The sequence below is a fragment of the Glandiceps talaboti genome, chromosome 10 (assembly GCF_964340395.1).
Source record: "Glandiceps talaboti chromosome 10, keGlaTala1.1, whole genome shotgun sequence".
Lineage (NCBI taxonomy): Eukaryota > Metazoa > Hemichordata > Enteropneusta > Spengelidae > Glandiceps > Glandiceps talaboti.
In genome coordinates this window covers 19967106-19992022 of record NC_135558.1, presented here as the reverse complement: position 1 = coordinate 19992022, position 24917 = coordinate 19967106, and the positions used below count along the sequence as shown (strand labels likewise).

Below are 24917 nucleotides of genomic sequence, written 5' to 3'. Positions count from 1 at the left end.
GTGAAAAACTGTAGTGGGGACATTTGTGGGGAGTATCTAAGGACATCACATCACCTATAGTGTATTCAAATATCTACATGTATTTATACTCATAACACAATAACTATCTAATGTCAGACATTTGTGATGTCATGAAGTGCTAGCAAACTAAGGATTTTATGCACACTGAGGTCTGACAAATATAGCTTTCACTTTCCTACACCAAATGCATTACCAATATACATGTAAATGTAAGACATTTGTGACTTCATGAAAGTGCAAAGAAATTCAGAATGTTGTGGAATACTTAGATGTAATCAATATGCTTTCAGTTCCAAAACCATACATATTTAAACCTATAGTGTCAGGCATTTGTGACTTCATGATGGGGACAGCAAATTCAGAATTGTATTCAATACACTGTACAGTGATCAGATGAGCATTACTCACAGTTTTCTAAACCATTCACATTAAGCTTGAAGTGCAGTGTCAATGATGAATAGCCTTTGCAATACAATCCCTTTATTCATAATCTTGAATTTAATTGAAGGCAACTACCAAAGTTAGTGCAAAGTCACTGATGAAAAAACACTTAACACCACGCAGACGTCTAAATGCTTTACAATATTTAGTACATATAGATGCATTTGATGATGCTGAGGACTGGTTTTAGATAGAAAGAAAGACAAGTCTTGCCTCACATCTTCAGACTCTAGTGAGTCTGAGAGTGAAACTCAAGAATAGTGTCAAGGAAAGAAATAAAACACCTATCTAAATTAATCTGGCCAGACGTGTTTGTACTTACATTTTTCACCAAAAGGTCACTTTTTAATCACATAAATTACAGGTCCTATGCTAGTATATTACCATATATATATATATATATATATATATATATATATATATATATATATATATATATATATATATATATATATATATATATATATATATATATATATATATATATATGTATCCTTGGTGGTAATTACACACTGAACCTGTTTCCACAGTGCTAAAATGTATGTATGTATGTATGTATGTATGTATGTATGTATGTACGTATGTATGTATGTATGTATGTATGTATGTATGTATACATATGTGTGTGTGTAAGTGTGTGTGTGTGTGTGTGTGTGAACAACTTGGAGTATATAAGAATAATTCAGGGTGTATCAAATTAATCTTGAGTAGTGTTTTTATGCTTCACTAAATAGGTACACACATAATTGGCCATAGCAACCATGACCACGCCCTTGGCAACAGCCAAATGGCAGTATATTTTGGTCAAATAACATCATCGACTGGTACGTAGGCAAATGAGTAAACACTCAAAAAATGTGTGCAAATATCCTAGCAACCATGACTACGCCCACAGCAACAGCCAAACGGTCGTGTATTTCACAAAGATAACAACAGGGATTAACAGACAATTGAACAAACATTCAAAAAATGTATGCAAATGTGCCTAGCAACAAGACCACGCCCTTAGCAACAGCCAAATGATCGCGATCGCAAAGCTAGCAATTATGGTTGGATAGGCAACTGGACAGCAAATGAACACTTATTGTTAGCATGGACTAGCATATATCGATAAACATTTCTAAAAACTGTACAGTTGTGCTACAATGCTATTGGCGGTATTTTATTTTTACCTCTTGGAACAAGCCGTAATCGAACAATGTCATGAATTTGTAACAGAGTGTTTGGGTTGTGACATGACACTGTTTATATACATGTTGCCAAACACCTAGAGAAATGAATATATGGCTTCAGACAAGCCTTTAGTTAGGCAGAACAGTGTCAAGACCCTGCACATTCCACTTCAGCGGGTAAACGTTTTGTCGACAATGTCTATTTCGAGTGCAGTGACTGACGTCAACTATTATGACTCGACACACTATGTGTTGGTATTATCTAGATTGCCCGCATGCGTATAAGTGATGCTAATTTATGTTGTATCACAGACTACTTATTACTTGTCTGGGGTTATAATGTAATTAGAACAAAAGAGCTGAATAAGTTTATATGTTGTTAGTTTGTGTATTTTTGAGACATTCTGGAGATAGCGTTAGCCAGGGAAGGACTTGGCTCTGCCATGTCTGATCCCAGCGCTATCTATCTACTGCAATAAGGCTGCATTCACAAATAATGGGAGGGGGGAGGGTGGAGGAATTGAGGGGGGGGACTTAAAAATTTGGAGGATGGTGGAGGAGGGGACTTGAAAATTTTTGGTGTTTTTATTTTTTTTGGGGGGGAGGGACCCTAAAAATATTTTTCACATATAATAATGATGAGAACACATTTTGAGATACCCAATGTCTTTTTAATAACTTAAGTGTGTGTTGAGTTGCTTATCTCGCCCATTATTGATCACAACTATTAAACCAACTGTAAAATGAGCACAGGAAGAGACTACACAGTATAGATAGCCCAACATCACTGCAAAATGAGTATGACATGGTCTATGGACAATTTCAAAGCATTGCACTATTTATCATACTCGACATCAGCTGGTGGCATGTTGAACTGTCCTGAAGTGAATTTTAATCTTTTAAATAAACGTTTTGAACTATCTTGAACTACATAAATAAATATATAAATAAATAACAATGATAAATAAAACTCTTCCAAAAAACATGTATATAAAATCCTTTATGATTTCAGGCAGTAAGTACTTGTGACATTTCTTACAATTTATATTTGTAAAATGAATGTAAACTGGTAAATAAAAAATGTATAGATATAATTATATTATATCATGCTACTATGTGCCATTCTGGTTGGATAATAAATGTGGTAAAATCCCATTTTACTACGGCTGGCAATGGTAAAATGGGCCCCTAAACTAGCATATGAATAGTACTCACAAAAATTAAGCCAGTGTTCGTTCCTATACCAATAAGTTAACACTTCCTCAGAGTAAAGGTATGTCAGGTATCCTGTCCAATAGTTTGGGTTACAGTAGTCCAAATAATTCCACTGATCGAAAGCAACGATCGATCAGTGGCTTCAACATCACTGGCCATGGCTGATAAGGTACAAGTTCTCCCATACAACGAGCCGTCTCAGCGTCGTGCTCTCGTTGAATCAAGCAACACCAATTTAACTTTTAACCATCAGTCAAGTGCGTCAGGATTATTTCAAAACTACATTTTCAGGTTCAGTCAATGTTCAATTTGTTAACCATTAAATTAAAGTAGACTGTGTAACGTCGCGTCTCTATCTGATTTACTGTCTCGACTACTGTACAGTCCTATGATGCCTACCAGTCGATGATGTTATTTGACCAAAATATACTGCCATTTGGCTTTCTCCGATTCAACTGATTCAACGCCGAGACATCTATTTTTAGCAGTGTACAAGATTGTATTGTTCTTATGTAAATATCCAAACAAAATTGTTACTTTCTTTGACCTCTTGCCAAATCTTTGTTGCTAGTTTTCAACGCGTTTTTGTTATGCATTATATGATGTAAATAAAGTAATTTATCAATGCAATGCAATGCAGTGTATGGTTTGTGTTCATGCAGTGTGTGTGTGTGTGGGGGGGGGGGCGACATGAACGTATCCACTCATCAAAATATGCTCGTTCCCGACGATCTATTACGGACGACCTTTTTCTGTATGTGCGAATTCGCCTTTTCAGGCATATAAATAACCACAGAATCACATTGAGAAGAAATAGACACATATTTTGATATAATATAATAGCAATAACCCCCGCCGAAGGCGGGTATACAATCGAATTTGGTACAATTTGCTCCATATAGCACTTGCCATTCGGCTCGTGCTATATGTCGCGAATTGTACCCAAATCTCGTGTATACCCGCCTTCGGTGGGGGTTATTGCTTAAACAAATTTTGTAAAAATTAAATAGTTTAATCGTTTAAAAGTTAAATTTGCACCATCCCTTAACTATTTGTTATCCATTTGTACCTGATTGATTATTGAAAGTATTGAGCAAAGGACATCAAGCTCTGCATCTGAAGGCACATTTTGATAAATGTGAAATGAGTATAAATAGCCTGTCAGGCTGTCACTGATATTTGGTTGGTGGTGGTGGATCAACAGGTTTGATACTAATACAAATACATAGTTACAAATGAGATTGTTGTTGAGACCCTTCATAGGGCTAATAACCACACGGACTAACAGTCTTTGCAAATTAGGCTCATCTAAAATGTCTAGAGATGCAGAGCTCATTTAGTAGTACTATTGAGTGAAACTTTCTCCTATCCTATAAAGAAAACAGCAAACTGAGAAGCCATATGAAAGTTACGACTGGGGTAACTTGGTAAGGAGTGGAGCTATTGTCAAACTAAAAGTGAAAGAACTTTGTAAATATTTAGCAAAACAAAACATTCCCATAACACCAGGAATGATAAAAGCTGACGAGATAGAAGCTATTAGATCCCACCTCTACCACCAACATAACATAAGTGATTCTTCAACCAGCTCTGACAGTGACAATGATTCAGCTGACTCAGATATAGTGGAAAGGGAGTTTGGGTCACCTGAAGTCAGTGAGAGTGAAATTTATATGTATACAAGATCAGGCCGGAGAGCAACACCAGTGAAGACCAGAATAATTGATGAAAAGTTGTACAAAGAGACAGTCAATTACAAAAGAATTGTTGCAAACTGAAACATTATATACAATGGCCACCATTTTACCTGCTATTTCCATGGATCTGCATCATAGCTACCATGGTGTGTATTTATTTGCTTGGAATACACACAAGACTGTCAGTGTTTGGCTTAAAGGACAGTGTTGCCCTATTTTAAAAGTTTACATGTATTTTTTTATTTTGAATGCAAATTTGTATATGCTGTTTGCAAAAGACTGTACAGTAGTCTAATTATCTCTAGATCCATTAATTTTAAAAACATTATGCGAAAATAATATTGGAAAGTATTCATGTAAATTTGTTAACAGGGTAGGAGTATGGCTTTAAAAAAATAATTCAGCACTGTTCAGCCTAAAAACATTAGTGAAATCATGTCAAAATTTGACAGGCTTTTTAACAAAAAAGGGTGCAAAACATGTATATACACAAGTACCTGTATAAAAAACAACTAACATTAATTACCCTGTGTTCAGCTTCAATATATGTACGTACGTACGTATGTATGTACGCACGTATGTATGTATGTATGTATGTATGTATGTATGTATGTATTTAGGTATATGTATGTATGTATGTGTGTGTGTACACGTGTGTACATGTATGTGTGTGGCTATATATATGTTATAAAAATAAATGTGTCTGTGGGGGGGGTTGAAAATTTCTGACCATGTGGAGGGGGGGGTCTGAATTTTTTTGGGTTATAAAGGGGGGGGGGGACTTGAAAAAATTCTAATTTTGTCATGATTCCTCCTTCCTTCACACAAGTATCACTCTCTTACAGAGAACACACGAGCCTAGAATGACTTAACAGATCAAGCTATATGAAACGCCAGTTTACTTTCCTGATCGAGATGGTAACTCATTCTCAACCCAAGTTCTTCTGGAATCAACGACCTGTACAATATATACCAACGAAATTTCTAATGCCTTATTCCAATGCGCACTTTCCAGTGTATCAGAGTTGAAAGTGGGAATCAGCATAATAGCTGTAGAGAAATTGTACAGTCTTCCAGGGTTTGCTATTCCTTGAATTCAACGACTTTTATTAACATCGGAGCATTTACAACATGCGCTGGTAGATTTTCCATTGCAGGAAAGATCTGGAGTTAGGGGTTCTTGAAAGACAAGAACGGTAGACAGAACTATGTATACACTAATGTGCTTTATTACTTGTAAAGAGACCGAGGTATAAACAGAAAATCTACATTTACAGTAGGATCTGTCTCTTTCACACTTTCGATGGGGTTCGTGATTTTGGCGGAAAGTCCTTATTTTTATACTTGCGACGGGATTCTAATAGACTTTATTTGTCACACTTTTGGATTATTTACATATTATATGTATTCGCTAACCCGTTCAGTAGGTGTAATGTCATGTTGTTAGGGGCATTCTTGCGGACGTTTTCCCAGAATTTGCGGTCGTCGTCTTACGAGACTCTGTGTTTTTTGCTTGCAGGTTCGAAATTGGACGAAATTGTACGCAAAGTACGGGAGGACTTGTTGTGGAAGCTGAACTCTTTTAACTTACAGAAATCTACCGTTGCGTCTATTAGTATCCAGAAGCGACGATGATATCACAGTACCCTGAAACTTCCGAAATCACCGTTAATATCACCTCCACTAGCTTTACTTTAATAGACGGACTGCAATGAGACTCTCCCCTGGTATTAGGGTATTTGACACTGCCAACAGTACATGTTTTCCGAACTTTGCGCCAAGTATGATTTTTGTACTGGTTAATTTGTCTTTCGTGACCTTCTTTTGCCTTGATTATGTTTCCATCAGTTGTTATATATTCATCGCAGCAAGTAATCTGAATTGTAATGATATTGCAATCAATCCAGGTCATCTTGTTTTTGAGTTATTGTGTTCGTTAAGTCGTTTATTACACCTTTTACCCGTTCTTTAGTTAGTCTATTACTCGGGCAACGCTTCCCCCTACACTATGACTTGTGTGTGTGTGTGTGTGTGTGTGTGTGTGTGTGTGTGTGTGTGTGAAGTCTGGATAAGACATTAAATTTCCCGCGGTTCGAAGTAAAGCGGGAAATTATTGTCTTGGCATGACGTAACTACTGGCCAATAGGAGGCCAGCTTTGCACAGGTGTTCTGTGCAACGTAGTGGTATTAAAGTGAAAGTGTGATGGTATTCACCAGTCTAGCATTGCCACCAGTACGTTGTGCATATCCACTTTCAATTTTTCGAAATAATTTATTTCGTTTTGCATGTCCGAGCCGAAGTTCTAGATCAGCTTTTTATTTTCGTTCCCCAAACGTCACCTTTCTGTAAAAAGATGCCCAACTTTTTTTCAGCACATGTAGCATTGCTTTTTGGTACAGGTTTTTATTTCAGTTTTTTTCCTGGGCGGCTCTGTGCTCTCTGGACGTTTTCAGCCTTGTAGATTCCGTATGCCTTTTCGGCAAATTTACTTTCGGTCATGTACAATCTTTTGCGCCGGCAAACAATTTCGTTTCAAGGCTTTTTCAATCAGCCTTGTACTGTTCAATAAAGTTTTGCGTGGCCGTGCACACATTACTCGGGCAACGCTCCCCCTACACTATGACTTGTGTCATGTGTGTGTGTTTGTGTGTGAAGTCTGGATAAGACGTGTACTACTTCTTACCTTTTTTATAAAAACTCTCACGTTAAGAAATGTGTTTACATTACGCATTTCTATTTATAAGTAAATGAGGTCACTAGTTTCTAAAGCTCAAGTTCTATCAATAGATACAAGAAAGAGATGATATTCCCTCGCCCCCCCCCAAAAAAAAAAAAATAAAATAAAAAATAAAAAATAAAAAAAATAAAAAATTGGTGAGAATACCCCTTCTATATACATACTATATACATACATCGCTGGGGAAAGAAAACAGATATGCATGAAGGTTAAGAAAACAAAGAAAGTTTTGTTTATCTTTTTGTTTTAAAATGTTTTTGTTTTTTTAAATACGATTGGGTTATCAGAACCACATGTGCAAAAAGCAATGATTAGAGCCACGGTTGAAACTATATGTCTAGTAGAATTTAATGTATTTTAGGCAAGGTGAAGAAATTGCCGAAACAAAAAAATATTGAAATATTGGTCCGTGAAAATATCTACAAAGAAGACATATTCAAGTTTGAATAGCTTAATTTATGCCATTTATTTTTACTTCCCATAATTGGAGGTATTTAAATGGCAATGTCTTTCTTTGTGTCTGTGTATGTGTGTATGTCCGTCTGTGTCTGTCTGTCTGTCTGTCTGTCTGTCTGTCTGTCTGTGTCATTTGCTTAAAAACGACTGGCTCAATTATAATGACATTTGCTACGCATCATCAATATGCAAATGCAAAGAACTGATTAGATTTTGGTAAATATCCAATGATCATTAGTTATTTGCGTAATTACTGGTTTTGAGTAATTAGGCTATATCTTTGGAACGCATATTTCAAATTCAATATAATTTGGTGCATATGTTAACCATAATAAGGTGCATATGTCCTATAAGGTTTCTTGATTTAGCTTAAAGCTTTCCTGAATAATGTGCATAATTAATGAATTTCAGTAATTAGGCTAAATCTTTTGACCTAATTTGGATATTACTAAGGGAATCATCATGTCATGAACAAATCTTACTTTACACCCCTTAAGAATGTTGAACCAATCTGTACAGTAGTTTCTGAGTTTAAGGGTTTTGTTTTTTTAACCAAAAATCCCATTTTTTTTACCCATATCACACACCTGTGATGCGATCATTTTCATTTGAACAATTTCTCAACTAGATCCCACAAGTAATGTCCCCACCTAATACCAAGGCAATCGAAGTGGCAGTTTTTGAGTTTAAGTCGTCCACACACACACACACACACACACACACACACACACAGACAGACAGACAAACAGACTGACTGACACCGCTCGATGCATATAGCACTACTGGACCTACATTGTAGTTCAGTTGTGCTAGAAAATTAAAATACGATAGCTCTATCGATATCACTACTAGCAACTAGTTATAACGGTCAAATATTCTTTGTCAATGCAACACTGTAAATTCTCTGTAAATTCTCAAGAACTCTCGTCAAGATTTGAGTACAGGAAACGTGTGTCATTGAGCTACCCATTACTGTGTACATTGTCGCACAATAGACCTAGAGTTCAGACCAGACCAATGCGATATTAAAAAATGTATCTGTCCTATAGTAACTATAAGACCTTTATTGTCAACCATGGGATAAAACAGGAACTTGCAACATCACTACTACAACACTTATACATCATCGCCAATTGCAGACCTGAAATTGTACTCGGTACACCTGGTGATTTTCAAAACGGTTGTTTATGTTATAGCTTAAAGTTATTTATTTGTGGTATTTTTCAGTCACCTATACGTTAAACTTTCCAGATTACACAAGATTACATTTACAACTAATATAAATATAAACATAAGAATACGAATACGAATCAGTGTGAAAGTCGGATAAAATGACTACCTGTCATAAGGACCGACAGGTAGCAAAAGCTGCTGGTCCTTACGGAAAACTGCTGGACCATTTGCAGTTCACACTCCGGGAGTTCACACCCATGACCTGTATCTACATCGTCATACAGAACACATGATTTTGAACTTTAATAGGATACAACATATCTTTTGATGCACTAAACAAGCGACCTATCGGTCAGAATAGCTCCGCTGTTTTTTTTTATTTTATTTTTTATTTTGGTGACATGTAGAAGTGGTTCAGTTCTTCAGCTCTTTACTATGCAGTTTTGTTTTAGCGATGCAATAAAGTGGTTAGTGGTTTCATATGATGTCTCACTATAAAACACATTTTACACAGAAGTTGGTAATGTATTGTACTTTTATACCATAGTCACCATTTTATAACAAAAATCTACTGTTATGAAAAATTGCACAAAATCTCAGCGAAAAAAATGACTGGGAAATGCACACAAGAAAAAAAAAGAAAAAAAGAGGATTTTGAGGTTGGCTATAAATAATTCCAGTGTCTTACAGCTTTAACCCTGGAAAATTTTAATGATGAATGAAATAAACTAGGGATCTAAAATAATTTTGAGGCAATTTCAATTTCAATTTTCTAACAAATTTACCAAGTCAACAACATTCAACTTGTACTAGTTGTAGTAGATATATATATAGGGAAGAAATGTATTAATCGCCATCTTAGTTTCCGTACGGCGACAATCCCCAAGTACCCGAAAGAGAGTCATTCTCAGCCAACAGGGTTCGACACTGGAGTAAAAGTCACTATCCCACAGGACTAGTAATATTGATAACGTAGTAGTCCTGCAAAAAAATTGGTGGTCCTATCTTTAAGTGCTTTCGCTTGTTCACTTAGGCTCTTCATCTCTCTTCGTTTTTGCTCTACTTCTAATTCACTTTTCCAAACCCCATATTTATTTCAAACACTGTTGTAATTGAACTGTCTATTTCGTTGTAGTTGTTTGTGCATCATCAACTCCTTACTGTAATTTTATTCTCTTTTTTATGTTTTGGAGCTTCTTCTCTTTTTTTTTGTTGCTTTCTGTGAGTAGTTTGTCTTAATTGGGGGGGGGGGAGTAATAAGATGTTATGTGGTCTTATTTCTAGCTTAACATACTACATAACATTTCTGGTACACATTGATCTAACTATTGCATTTTTAAAAAGACAAAAAATTACCTTCCCATAGAGCAAGTCTTTATAGTGTTGTCCTTAGTGCATATTAGAATGTATTTACAACATAAAAATAAATAAATTTGAAGGTTACCAGCAGTTACAGCAATTTTGTTACTAATTACATGTACAAGTCACTTCGTCTATTTTCGTGTCTATGTACTTCCGGGTTGACATAAACGTTAAACGTGATACAGTCGGCCCTATAATTACTAAGAAATGACAAAACCGTTCGCAAAATAAAGTTCAGGATTTTAATTTTTCAAACTGAATACCAAAACATGAACACGGAACACGGAACACGGAATCGTGTTACTAAGTAAGTTAGCAGTTTCATTGTAGGCTGTAAGTTGTACCGGTAAAAAAACCGATCATCACATCATGTAGGAAGTACAAAAACATAGAACACGTTGTTTTCTTGCTGAATAAACTCACTGAAATAACAACACAGTCAAATTGCGTCTTCGATTTTGACAGCCACCATTGTTATGATTGAGCTTCACTAGTTCCGTTGAACGTGGCCGGGCGAACGCCGACATCCAATTTGTACAGCGTTTTTACAAAGGGAGCTCGTCAATAACCTACCGAATAATTAACTCAGAAACGTAGTTTAAATACTAACTGATCTAAGAATTACTGTTCAGAAAGACTACGCATCCGTACATAAATACGAATTCATGCGACAAAGATTTCAACTTTACTATTTACTTGTTACAGTGTAGAGGACTTATTATACACATATCATCGTACAACTAATTTTATTGGCTATAATATTAGCTACATTTGAAAGGTCTCACTTGATTGGCTCATCGTTCGCTATTCCCGTTTTCAAGAGACATTCCGCCAGAATAAAGTGCCACGTAGTACAGCAATGGCGCGAGATCGTCTGTTGGGCGACTTTCCCACCGGGTGTGCTTTTCGAAAACTACACAACACATGCTTTTATGACACGGAATCATAGAAAATCTACCCCGTTTCCAAACTAATCGTAATTTTATCGCGAATAGACAACCGGAGTTGGTCAAAATAGCAAATTAAAAATCAAATGAATTTTACTATGACCGTGAATTCATCATATAGCCGGTGGTTTGAATTCTGAGCTCCCTGATATACCTATCGAAAAGTCACTATCCCGTCGGACTACCTACAATGGGCATTTTATTTAGTAACCTTTACTGGTACATGGTCCTTACAGAAAGTTACTAGACTCGCGGGATAGCGGACCAGCGTGTATGTCGAACCCTTGCCATACGTTACAGCATAGACCCTCCTGGTTACAATGGTAACACTCGTTCATGTTCGATTACCTTTCATAAAGAAAACACAACGAAATGGTTGAAGTGATCTTTTTTTAAATTTCTTTTCATCACAACAACAAAATCTGCGCGATCAAAAGTGTTGTAAACTAAACCAGAAAGAATTATCGGGCTGGCTAAACTTCCCGATGAACTGGAGTAAGGTCCAAGTCCAAGTAAGCCCCGATAGTACGTGAGAAAATCGTCTCAAACTAGCGATACAACTTTCAAAATATAACTTGACATGTCTTCATTTGTTAGAGTTATATAATTCAAGACGGGGTTTCACTCGAAAACAACAATTCTGTGAATAATGACACTGAACGCAGCGATTTCTCGGACGATGTTACCACTGCACTGTAACGTATGGCTGACAACGACTTGCTTCTGGGTTAGTCCCTCGTGCATCCGGGTACTTGGGATTGTCGTGCATTATTACCACATCGGCAATTTTGACGCTGTAATTTTGCCACCAATATTGATCGTACAAAAACAAAACTCCATAAATGAACTACAAAGTACTTTCCCTTTCAAAATGTGGTAATTTTAGAAAGAGTATTATCGTTTTTATTGACGACTGACTCTGTCAAAAACACTTCAGTTCAGGCATGGAAGACTTCTCACAAAGATCATATACTGGAATGAACCATTCTGTAGGAGGGGTGGTGTGTGAATTGGATTTGAAGTTTACAAACCTTTTTCGAACTAATATTTGTCATTTGGGCGCACAATGCGTAGAATTAAGACTATAGCACATATTACATTGCTTGTTTGACGTCAATAGTGTCTTTTGAAAAGTTGCACTTTACCTAAAGTCTCGCGGACTGATTTCCAATATGGCGTCGGTCATTACGCTCATTAACATATTCATTTTTTTTTCAAATTTCAAAAAAAAAATCATAAAAAATAGAAGAGAAGACGTGCTGACTTGAAATTAACAAATCTAAGTAAGCTACCCCCTGTACATCAACACATCAGATATCAAAGCAATCTGACTTGAACTTTATGAGGAGTTGATGAAAATGTCATTTTTGGAAAAATGAAATTGAAAATGGCACAGATCAACTTGGCATGAACAAATCTGAATAGCCTCCCCCCAGGGAACATGCACACCAAATATCGAAGTATTCTGGCTGTTACTTTCAGAGAAAATAGTGAAAATATAAAAGTTTGACGGACACCTATGATTCACTCTACTCTCTATACCTCAATACCCACCTATACCTAAAGCTACGCTGTCAGCTTTCGCTGACAGCGTAGCTAATAAAAGAGAGAATATTGAATTGTTTTATCAACTCTTTATTTCATGAAAATATTATTATTTGGAATTTGCCCCTGACGGTGAGTAGAATTTTTTTCTAAAGTTTGTAACTGACCCAGAGGTCATGAACATTCATTCTCTCATCGGATCTGTTATTCACTGAATGTATTGTATTCATTCAATACAAATACAGCTCTAGATACATAGATTGTAGATAATATGGGTGAATGAATCATTCACATTATTTGCAATCTCCAAGAGATCAGTCTTCTCCTCCCCCATTGTTTTTGTTTCTCTAAATTCTGAATCACATGATCCAAGTCAGATTCATTACCTGTATCAACAGCTGATGTAGTAGCAGCTACAGAATCCTCAACACCTCAAGGTAGCAGCAATGTCAGCATAGAGTGCGTCATGAAGTTGAGATTGTTTGTCAGCCCTTGAAGGTTGGTCGACTACATATACAATGGATGTTTCAACGGGGCTACTCTTTGACCTTTTGTTTGGGCGTAAGCTACAAAATTTGAATGATGAAAGCTCGCTGACCCAACGACAAATAGACCCTTAGAATTACCAGAGAATAAAGAAGTACTTGATGATACCAGTACTTTGTGAGTAGGTAGCTGCAATACGGCTCGGGTCAGAATTTACGGCGAGGGCGGGGGGGGGGGGGACTGGGGTGAAATTAGTTTAGTCAAAATTGTTTTCGCAGTCCCCCCCCCCACTTTGCGCACTCAAAATAATTCATGCCCCCCTCCCCCGAAATGAACCCAAGAATTTTTGTAGTCCCTCCCGGCTACACATATTTTAATGTGTAACCCCCCTCCTCCCTGCTCCACTTGCCAGAGATGTAGAGTATATGGTACTATGTAAACTAACAGTGGAAATGAACCAGTGTCCATACCGTGAACAATGAGAGAATCCTTTACAAATATATGTGGGCTTTATGAAAAAGATCTCACATTGGGCTGTAACCTATACTTGGCGATACTTAGCCAGCAGGGTTTTCTCTTTCAATCTTGATTCTGGGCAGAAACAGCATCATCCATGATAGCTAGTGGGGAGGGTCAAGTCATAGAGTACTTTAAATTTGTCATCATACCCCAATTTTACTCAGCTCAATACATTACTATACAACAGTACTAGTATGGCTATATTATCTGCACTTTAACTTATTATGTACAGAGATAGTTTGACACACACACATACATTCACTTAGCTATTGACTGCCTCATAATTAACTGTATAATAGGCAAATGAAGTGTACAAATTTGCAAAGTACAAGGCAAACGACTGCTGCTGAAGTTTGAATGTTTAAACATGGAGAGAGAGAGAGAGAGAGAGAGAGAGAGAGAGAGAGAGAGAGAGAGAGAGAGAGTCAGACAGACACAAGAGTCTAGAGATATGCACACAGACAGATGAAGACATACACAAATACATTCGCATGGCTGTCACCCAACTCTTCGCTGAATATAGGCTTTGAAGGTATTGTGGCGAAGCATCGAGAAATCTTTAAATGTACTCAGTAAACGACCGCTCCTGATGTTTAATTTGGTTCAAATCATGAGCATAATATTTCGGGAGCACCCTTCTAGACCATCAGAACTTTCATAGCCCCCCCCCCTTGAATGCTCAATTTGTCTTAAGCCCCCCCCCCCCATTGAGTTGTTTGAATAATTAATGATCTTCAGTAATTAAGCTGTATCTTTGGAATGCTATGTTTAAAATTCCATATAATTTGGCACATACATCAACCATGACAAAGCGCACATCCTCTAAAGCCTGTTAGTATAGTTTTTAATTTATGACTAATTTGCGTAATTAATGATTGTCGGTACTTAGGCTGTTTCTTAAGAATACAAACTTCAAATTTGAGATAATCTTGTACATTTGTTTTAATGGTCGATGGTAAAGAAGTGCATGTGTTATTTAAACTTGATGTTATAACTTAATATATATATATATATATATATATATATATATATATATATATATATATATATATATATATGGTTAATCTGCATAATCAGTGTTTTTTTGAAAAATAATTAGGCAATATGTTAACTGTACAAGCTTAGTTTCATATAATTAATTTTCCAAGTAAGGGATACGTCATGTAGAATAGCTATAGTTTACAATTTTGTATTCCAACAATGTATGTTGACCCAAAAACCTATGATTTTGCACTTGTGGGAGGCATTCAGTTTCAATCTGGTTTACATTTTACTCTTGACACGTTTTACATTTTTTTTTACAGAAGTTACAAATATTACATGAAATACATTCAATATATTTTTTACATTCTATGGTTGCATGAAATACAATCTGAGGTCGGGCGATGTTCAAGAGAGCTTGCGTGAAATGGATTTAGTACATTTTTACATTTAATAAATTTTTACATTTTATGATTGCACGAAGTACATTCTAGTTTCGGTGGGCGGGCGTCCAGGAATTTGCGTGAAATACATGTATATATATTTTTTACATTCTAAGAGTTCACAAAATACATTCTAGGGTCGGCTGGCGGTCATCCAGGATGCTTGTACAAAATACATTTAATACATTTTATTCATTCTAGCTTAGGGCAATGATCCGGGGAGCTTGCATAAAATACAGGCTGGAGGAATTTCAAAAAAAAAATTGTTTTGCTGTACCCCTACTTGGCAAAAAAGCCAGCATTCGGCACTGATTTTTCTACATTACCACCCAAAATGTTCAAACATGTAGCATTTTGTGATTCTATAAATGGTCACTGTACTGTATATGATCACTAACATTTTGAAGGAAAGAAAGAATTGCAGGTAAGTATTGTGAACATGAACTATTGTCATTTGTACCAAATGTAGGCCTAACCAAACATAACCAGACAGCGTGATGAACACTGTGATCGGTGAGCTGGCGTGAGACCGTGTACCGATACGCACCCAACTGAATTATTTCCATGTATCGTACGTAATTCAACTAAGTGTCTCATCCCTTTTCTGATGATGTTGTCGCAGGTTTTCCAATGTTTGATCTTTTCCTCGAACAAGGTGGAGAAAACAAATATATGTTAAATTTGGAGGTCTTGTTGACTGAAAAATCGTCCCATGCATTCACCAATCGTGTCGATTTGTCGCGATCTGTTTTCAGTTTTGAAAAAGGCAAAAAAAAACACAAACAAAAACCCCAACCACCACACCACCTTTCCTTCTTTGAACATGGCCGTATCTAGAATCTGAACGACACAGACAATAGCAGCAATGTTTAGTAGTATTAAACCACTTACGTAGTACATTACCAATTCAGGTGCATGTATTTAGGTCGTATGTACAAACGTCTGTCCAAAGTTTGTAGTGTAAGGACACCAATGTATGTGCAAATATTGAATAGGTCTTGGTCTAATAATAGTGGTATAGGCCTATTGTTGAACCTCGCTATTCATGTGAAACGCGTCACCATCTCCCCTTTTCAACACAAATCGACACTCAAGGGTAAAATTGTTAAGTTCTACGGCAATGTCGTGTTCTCAAGTGAAAATTTACACATGAAAAATAATACCTGGATATAGTATCTACCTTTGCATAGGAATTGTGAAGTTCTCGGTGTTTAGGTTGTACGCCATGGGGACTGTAGCGTTTCGTACAACGTGGCTTATTCTACTTTTATTTGGTATAATTGGCCTTGTCGTCACGGTTTGGTATAGCACCATTGAAGACATGGAATGGAGAATTGTGAAAAACAGCCACTCTGGACCTCGACCAAATCAAGCATATTTCGAAAGAAACCCACACATGAGAATTTTTTCACCGATGTCTAAATATATTGCTGTTGGAAAAGAAGACGATCAGATTGAGTCACCATGCAAATGTGCGAACACGAAGATTACAGACAAGTTGAATTCTTCGGCAAAACTACGGCGAGAACGTGAATTGACAGAGTGGAATAGACAGCATAGGCAATCCAGCGATCCGTTGATGATGTGTGAAGCCTTTACACCAACCACTACGATATCCTGCAGGTGGTGTCACCGTTCAACCACTCAAGTCAACACGTCTACATGGTCTACAATTACACGTCGCTATCGCTGATTTCCTACCTGAAGATCAACAGCTTCGGATTGTGCTAACATGTAAAAAATTGAAAGGAGTGTTAGTTGTATTCAAACACGAGGGTAATACGAGTGTGGGAGTTAGTGGAAATGACTCTACCGAAATGATTATCACAGCTAACAAGAATGGACTACACGCTCTCAATACAGTTTTGGCAAATTTAAACTATAAAAGCACAGTTTATGATATCAATACAAGAGATATAATCTATATCACAATGTTAAATTTTGATATCGCTGTTCACGTCAACATAAAAAAACCGGCAGTACCAACGTTGTACGACCCAGGCCCTTCCGGTGATATCAACTCATTGGTAACTATTATCACAAAAACGTTTGAACGGTATGGTTCAGTCAAAACACTAATTTCTAGCATACATAAATTTTATCCAAAGATAACCATCATTGTCGCCGACGATTCCGAGTTTCCTGAAAAAATTAACATTCCTAATGTAAAGCATTACATTATGCCTTTTGCAGAAGGATGGTTTGCTGGTAGAAATTTAGCACTCAGTCAGGTAAGAACCAAGTACTTTGTTTGGGTAGATGACGACTTTGTGTTCACTAAAGGAACTCACCTTGAAAATTTCCTCGAAAAATTCAAACATCCAAACTTGACAATCGATGTTGTCGGTGGGACGTTTGGAGACGCGAACGGTAAACGCCGAACGAACACCGATTGCTTAGGTTGTCGTACACTTGAAGTTACTAATAACTATGAAAATGATGACGGCAACTGTTTGGTTCTCAGGAATAACAAGAAATACCATGCTGTAAAAGAGTTTCCCGAATGTTTCTACGCTGATGGCACAGATAATTTTTTCATGGCTCGAACCAGTACAACCAGGAGCGTTGGTTTTGACCCAGTTTACAACAGAGTGGGACACATTGAATTCCACATCGATGGATTGGGAAAACTGCGTATGATGGGATGTACAGACGTTAACATTTTACATAAGAAAGCTACTAATAAAAAGTACAATAAATATCGGGAACTTGGGAGACATTTCAACAAAAACCGAAGTTCATGCAATTTGCACACACTATTCAAGAACAATTTGCAATGTTTTAATTTTTTAAATTAGCTCAACTGAGCTGAAGTATGTGTGTGTGTGTGTGTGTGTGTGTGTGTAAACAACTTAAAGTCATATACCACTGGACCGATTACCTTGGGTGTCTAGTTGGGACATTGTTCAAAACAAACTGATCTTACCACCGATGGGTGTTGATTTGGGTGATTTGAAAAATATGATCTTTGGTAAAAAATGTAGACTCCAGAATTGTTCATGACATGATGATCCCATCAGTGATATGTGATTTAGGTATGAAAATTCGTCCTTTTGGTCAAAAATTTGGAATTCCAAAATAATTGAGTAGAATGGGTTGAAATTTAATGGGAATGATCTTAGTGGTGTTTAGATTGAGAATTGTTTAATTAATATCATGATTGGCCCTAGCAACCATGACCACGCGCTTAGCAATATTGAAAATAATATAGCGTGAACTCCATGTTGTAGCCTCTTCAGCTCGAAAAAACAGACCCGATTTTAGACCAAAGGGCTAGTAAATGACCCAAAATGTCAGTACATGTGCATGTAATCAAGCAGGTGGAGTAGCTTATAAGCATGTCTATCAGTGAGCGCCAGCAAGTTTATGTATTAATTTATTGTATTTCTGTATTTAGTAAACTAGTTTGCCACCTCTTGTCAATACCGCCAATGGACAAATTAAAACCTCGCCATTGTAAATTGTAAGCTCCTATGCAGCGCTATAGCAACCGTACAAAAGTCGACCTCCACAACGTCCGGACCAACTTTCCAAGGTAGCGATGACTTCAGTGGCCGCCATTGAAGGCAGTGGTGTACTACTTGTATATCAACAATGCGTGGGAGTTTATGGCCGCCCGTTCTGGTCACAATTATGTAGAAATAATAAAACTACTGCTGTAATTAATATTATATATTCCCCAAATTATTTCAATGTGTTAGAATTAGTTTAATGTCGTCTAGAATTTATTTTTATAATGGTTGCAATTAATATTACGCACTCCTTGAATTAATTAAATGTTTTTTCAATTAATTTCATGTGGACTATAATCAATTTTTATAGTAACTGCAATTAATATCATGTATTCCTTGAATTAATTACACGTATTTTGATTAATTTTATGTACTGGACTTATTTTTATGTAGTCTAGAATTAATTGCATGTATTCCTTGAATTAGTTTGTATGGTTGCTGCAAATAATATTATGTATTCCTTGAATTCATTAAATGTGAGTTGATTAATTTTATATACTGTAAATAATTTTATGTAGTCTACAATTGATTTTATGTATTCCTTGAATTAATTAAATGTGTTTTCGAGTAATTTTATGTAGTCTAGAATTAATTTTATGTTGTCTAGAATTAAATTTATGTATTCCTGGAATTAATTTCATGTAGTCTAGAATTAATTTTATGTATGTTCCGAATTAATTTTTTGTATATGCTGAATTAATTTGTTTATATGTCCTGAATTAATTATGTGTATGTCCCGAATTAATTTTGCCCCTGCAATCCTTTGCGCGAGATTTCTTATTCAAAATGGCGACCCGCAGTGGTGCTTGGCGGGTTGCGGTCATTCGAGAAAGGAGTCAAGGAGGATTCTACCAATTTATGCTCAATCTAAAATCAGTTTTTCGAGTTTTTCTGTCTCCCCTGAATTTAGGATCGACAGACGATCTATATGAAGTTAAGTTTCGAATGTTTGATGCCACAGGGACTCTGTCTTTGCTTTTCCCGGCCCAAAATGAACCACTGTTTTCAATGCCTACGCTACGTACACGACCGGTCGTACGACGAAATTTTGGTCGTGGATAGCAGTGCCATATACTAATACTAGCAACAGGGGCTACAGTAAGAAATACCCGGATGTTCGAATGATCTTGGACATAGGTTGGTAATATTAATCCATCTTCTTCTTTACTCATGTTACTTGTCACGAGTAAAGAGTATGAATCTAAGACCAGACTAAAAATCAGATTCACATTGGAAGAAAATATGATTATGAGTCTAATCTCCTAATGATGCTGGAACTGTTAGAAGAGTCTGTCTCATACATGAATATGTGAACATGAATCTGAGAATATATTTATACTCTATCTTGATAAGAACATCAGTCCTAAATTTCAGTAATATTTTTTGACCGGTCGTGTGGTCGTGGCGAGTATTTTTCCCCCACTCTTTTCTCCACGACCGGTCGTATGGTCGTGGCATGTATTTTGTTCACGGTCTTTTCTCCACGACCGGTCGTATAGTCGTGGCATGTATTTTTTTCCATTGACTTTTCTCCACGACCGGTCGTATGGTCGTGGCATGTATTTTTTTCACTGTCTTTTCTCGACGACCGGTCGTATGGTCGTGACATGTATTTTTCCAATGACTCGATAGAAGTCTTAGACTATATTTGACTTTCCTCATGTTTACTTCCGATCTTTACGATCAGTTATTAAGTACACGTTCAAATTAATGAATGTGTTTAAAACAGCAACTCAATAAAAAAAAATATTGCAATCGTTTTTTCTAAATAAACCACAACACTTCCTGAAATACAGTAACAAGACTGGTATTACCACAGGGAGCAGCGAGCATGTAACTGATTGATCGATCGATCGATCGGTTGATGTATTGATTGATTGATTTATTATTTGGTTGAATGATTGATTGATTGATTGATCAATTTTTGTGGTGCAATATAACTTACTTTGTGTGTGATATTGATCAATTGACTCATTGAGTTTTAAAACTATTTCTTTTTCTTTCCCTGGTTACTTTGCTCTCAGCTGTTGATCTCACACCACTAAAAGTCTGAGGCTGTATGTAATTCTCTCCTTGCTTTATTGACTAAATAAAGACGCCTTGTCCATTCTTCTAATCTTATCTTAATTAAAACACACCTTATCTTAAAACTGGCAGGAGATCACTTACATTAACAGTTTGCTTTATCTCTCATCTGCTGGGAGATTATCACACTGGACAAACACTCGATCATGCATAAACTAGTAAGGAAGAGAAAAGGGATGTAACTCCACTGCACTGTGGCTTGAGGATCACCGTAAGTCGGCCGGACACTTAATATATTCATGTATGCACTTATAAATAGGAAATAAATAAGCTGCCGCAGGAGTGACGCTTTAATTTATTCAAATTGTAAAGAAACCACACAGGTACACAGGTCCTCCTTCAGGTGGGGCAGCATCCCTAAATATGGCTTCAACGTACAGAAGCACATGATGGCCGGCAGTACGTGTCATACATTATAAAACTGACACACATAAAAAAAAATATTTCGCTGGGGAGGGGGAAGAGTTCGTTTTGTGTCCAAATCACGATAAGGATTATGAAATACCAGCTGTTTTTCTCAAGTCGTCTTGAAGACACGACAGTCAGAAACTAGGCCAACTTATATACATGGGGAGAGATGCATGTTGTCCTAAAGTAACCATAATGTCCAGGGACAATAAAGAGACATTCCAACAAATGAATGAATAAAAAAGATTTGAATGCTACATAAACACGATTTTATCATTCATCAACACCTAAACAGGAGTTTCTAAAATCCAGAAACGTTTTCCCATTTGACGTGGGTCGTCACAATGTCGCCATTGAGATCCACCCGACACTATTGCAAGTTTAACCCGCACTGATTAGCTACCAAAACAACAAATTTGTTGAGTGCGTCTTCTATTGGCAACAGATGAAAATTTACTAGAACGGACAGACATGGACGTACCATATGATACATGTACCACTTTTGATGAGAGGGGTGAAATTAATTTATCAATAATGTTTGCATCGTAATCGATGAATTTTACACACATATCGAGTCCAGTTACAATTGCATTAGGTTGTGCATACAGAAGCGAAGAAATTAGAGTATTTTCAATAAATCGTTATAGGAAAGTTTCTGAAATTTCATCTTGTAATTATATTTAATTCCAAGGAGTACAGTTTCAAGTGATATCAATCACCTTGCGAGAGACAGTGATTGCAACAGAGATGTTCGTTCTTACGTTGACAATTTCATATCAGTGCAAGTGCTGGTACGAAATAGCGATGTTGAGATGTCAAGGACCTATGTTGTTACGCAACGGAATGTCACTGTATGTGCAAAGTTTAAATGCTTTTGACTTCAATTTAGAGTTCACAATGAAAATTTACCAATGGATATATTTTAGATCTGTGACTCGGAACACAGAAGGCATTCGTAACTGGTGTAGTGCCATGTCAACTGTATCGACACAGACTTTTATTAAAAATACGGCATTAACCATAGTAATGCAACGCTTGGCATTTACGAGGCATCCATACAGTCTCTCGACTATGATAGTTTTCTGTCGCTGATAGTCACAAATATTCAAGTTTCGCCAATTTACCAAGACAAAACATTAGAGTCCGTTGTATCCGTTTTCATAAACTTGCGTCACTGTGATGACCCGTTTGTTATGGCTATATTCCAGTCAGTCGAAGTTATAGAAGGTAGAAGTAGCGAAGTTTCTAAACGAAAAACACATGAAGTGGATGAAACACACTTCCCAGCGCCAAAAGTAGCAAAAATATAATATTTTATAATTTATAATTTATATACTTATGAATGTGTGGTACTTGACGAACTTACACATCAACCAATTTCTTCCGACATCGATTGCGATTATAAATCTTGAAAACATTACTTCAATACTAAATTACTTGTACCTGTAATTTCTTGATTTTATAACATCCAACATAGCTTTGGAGAACACCTGATACCAAATTTTAGACATTATCGTGTACACAAAATAGTCAAGGCTGCGCTGCACTACGTATGGCATAACATGTGAGTTTTTGTTGACGAACAGACAATGAGCAAACCATGGTGACCTCAAGCTATTTCAAGTTGACTATGTAGAACCACAGACAAGGAGGAAATTTGTCTGTGGTAGAGAGTACGTCCTCAAAATCCACCAACGCTCAGGCATGATCAAGCTAAATCACATTGGGATATAACGTGATAAACCTATACGAATGAAAGTCTGGAAACTACCAGTACAATATTATTACTCATTGATGTCAACTCTGAAGTCTCGTTCAAACAGCCGCGCGATCAAAGAAACACGTATTATTTTACCCCTCTCATATTATGCGTGTTATTTTACCCCTTTGGTGAGTGTAAGTGGGCGAGTGGCTAAACAGATCTGTACATTTTTCACATGCTGAAACACGTTAAAGCAGCTGTCAATTTGTTCATCACCGTCGCGTTTCTGTGATCGCGCATTGGAGTCCATGGTTTGGAGTTACATCCCTTTTCTCTTCCTTACTAGTTTATGCATGATCGAGTGTTTGTCCAGTGTGATAATCTCCCAGCAGATGAGAGATAAAGCAAACTGTTAATGTAAGTGATCTCCTGCCAGTTTTAAGATAAGGTGTGTTTTAATTAAGATAAGATTAGAAGAATGGACAAGGCGTCTTTATTTAGTCAATAAAGCAAGGAGAGAATTACATACAGCCTCAGACTTTTAGTGGTGTGAGATCAACAGCTGAGAGCAAAGTAACCAGGGAAAGAAAAAGAAATAGTTTTAAAACTCAATGAGTCAATTGATCAATATCACACACAAAGTAAGTTATATTGCACCACAAAAATTGATCAATCAATCAATCAATCATTCAACCAAATAATAAATCAATCAATCAATACATCAACCGATCGATCGATCGATCAATCAGTTACATGCTCGCTGCTCCCTGTGGTATTACCCACATTTAATGACCACGATCTGAAGTACTCCAGATTCTACGTACAGCGACTGCACACCAATAAATCTGTTTAATGTAGTTTATTTACAAAGAGGTAAAAGTGTTAACAACTCAGGAGTCAGACACCTGTGTTCTCCCTAATACATTCATGCTCTGACTAACATCCTGTCTTTACCTATTCACTCCGGAGGCATATTACAAAACGATACATTCCAAGAGAATTACTTCGTTTACTTAATGTACGTGTCTACATTGCCTCTTACTACGCTAATGACCATTCCCAAAATTATCCCACCGTCTTGTTTGCACTAATCGACACGGTTCTTGACCAAACATTCAATAAAACCTAATATTTGGGGTTACCATGGTGATACTGATCCATATATCGGTTTATCTATTAGGTGATTATGGACATTGGCAAGGTAAACATTTCAATCAATGCCAACCATTAACTATAACAGGTTATTCTAACATGTCAAACTCCACTGTCGATAATGTATGAAATGTCACCAGTTTTGCCTTCATAATTTTCAATATTCATTCTATTTCAATTAGATGTTATTTACTACTTCCATCCTTCGGTCATCATCTAGTATCATCTGTCGTGCATGTGCTCCCCTCTTAAAAACCCTACTTACAGTCAGAATGACATGAGTGGAACGTAAGAGACAAAGAAGCTAATATAAAATAAGTATGAGAATATTTTGAGATAGTAAATCCAAGGGTCTCATAAAATATTCATTTGAAAAAACCTCTGAATCCGCAAAAACTCTCTTTAAACCCTAGTAACCATCAGAGAAATGTGGTTGAACAAATTTCTGAATATATAGAAACATGAAACGTTGAAAATAGTTAGTCAATGTGTACCATAAAGTCTCAAAAATACTCTGTTGATAAAGAAAACTATATCTTCATGAACCCCACGAAACCTCTATAACCCATCAGATAATATGTTTAAATTTTTGATCATAGAAACCCCAGGTAAACGACGTATAAAACCCATCAGAAAAATACGTCCAAATATCGATCAATTTGAATAAGGCAGAAAAGTTTAAAACAACTGTAAAACATTACATCAAATTATTGAAAGGTGACTGTACAAACCCCGCTATACCATATATCCACTATAAAATGGAACTTCTTAAAATATCGCAAATGAAAACAAAACAGGAACAAGATACATGTATATCAAAATTTTGATAAGTCTTGCAATGTCGTCACACTTCCTTATAAAA

General features: G+C 36.5%; 1 protein-coding gene across 1 annotated transcript; it reads left to right on the top strand.

The window, feature by feature from the left end:
• Positions 1–4360: 4360 nt before the first annotated feature.
• On the top strand, positions 4361–17994 carry LOC144440742 (beta-1,4 N-acetylgalactosaminyltransferase 1-like). Its single transcript, XM_078130123.1, has 2 exons — positions 4361–4505; positions 16820–17994. The coding sequence occupies exons 1-2, from the start codon at positions 4361–4363 to the stop codon at positions 17992–17994; spliced, it is 1320 nt and encodes a 439-aa protein (XP_077986249.1).
• The last annotated feature ends 6923 nt before the right edge of the window (positions 17995–24917 follow it).

Coding starts and splice junctions, on each gene's coding strand:
- LOC144440742 (XM_078130123.1), top strand. CDS start 4,361: ATGATAAAAGCTGACGAGATAGAAGCTATTAGATCCCACCTCTACCAC. Junction 4,506..16,819: donor GTTTGGGTCACCTGAAGTCA/GTGAGAGTGAAA, acceptor GATATCCTGCAG/GTGGTGTCACCGTTCAACCA.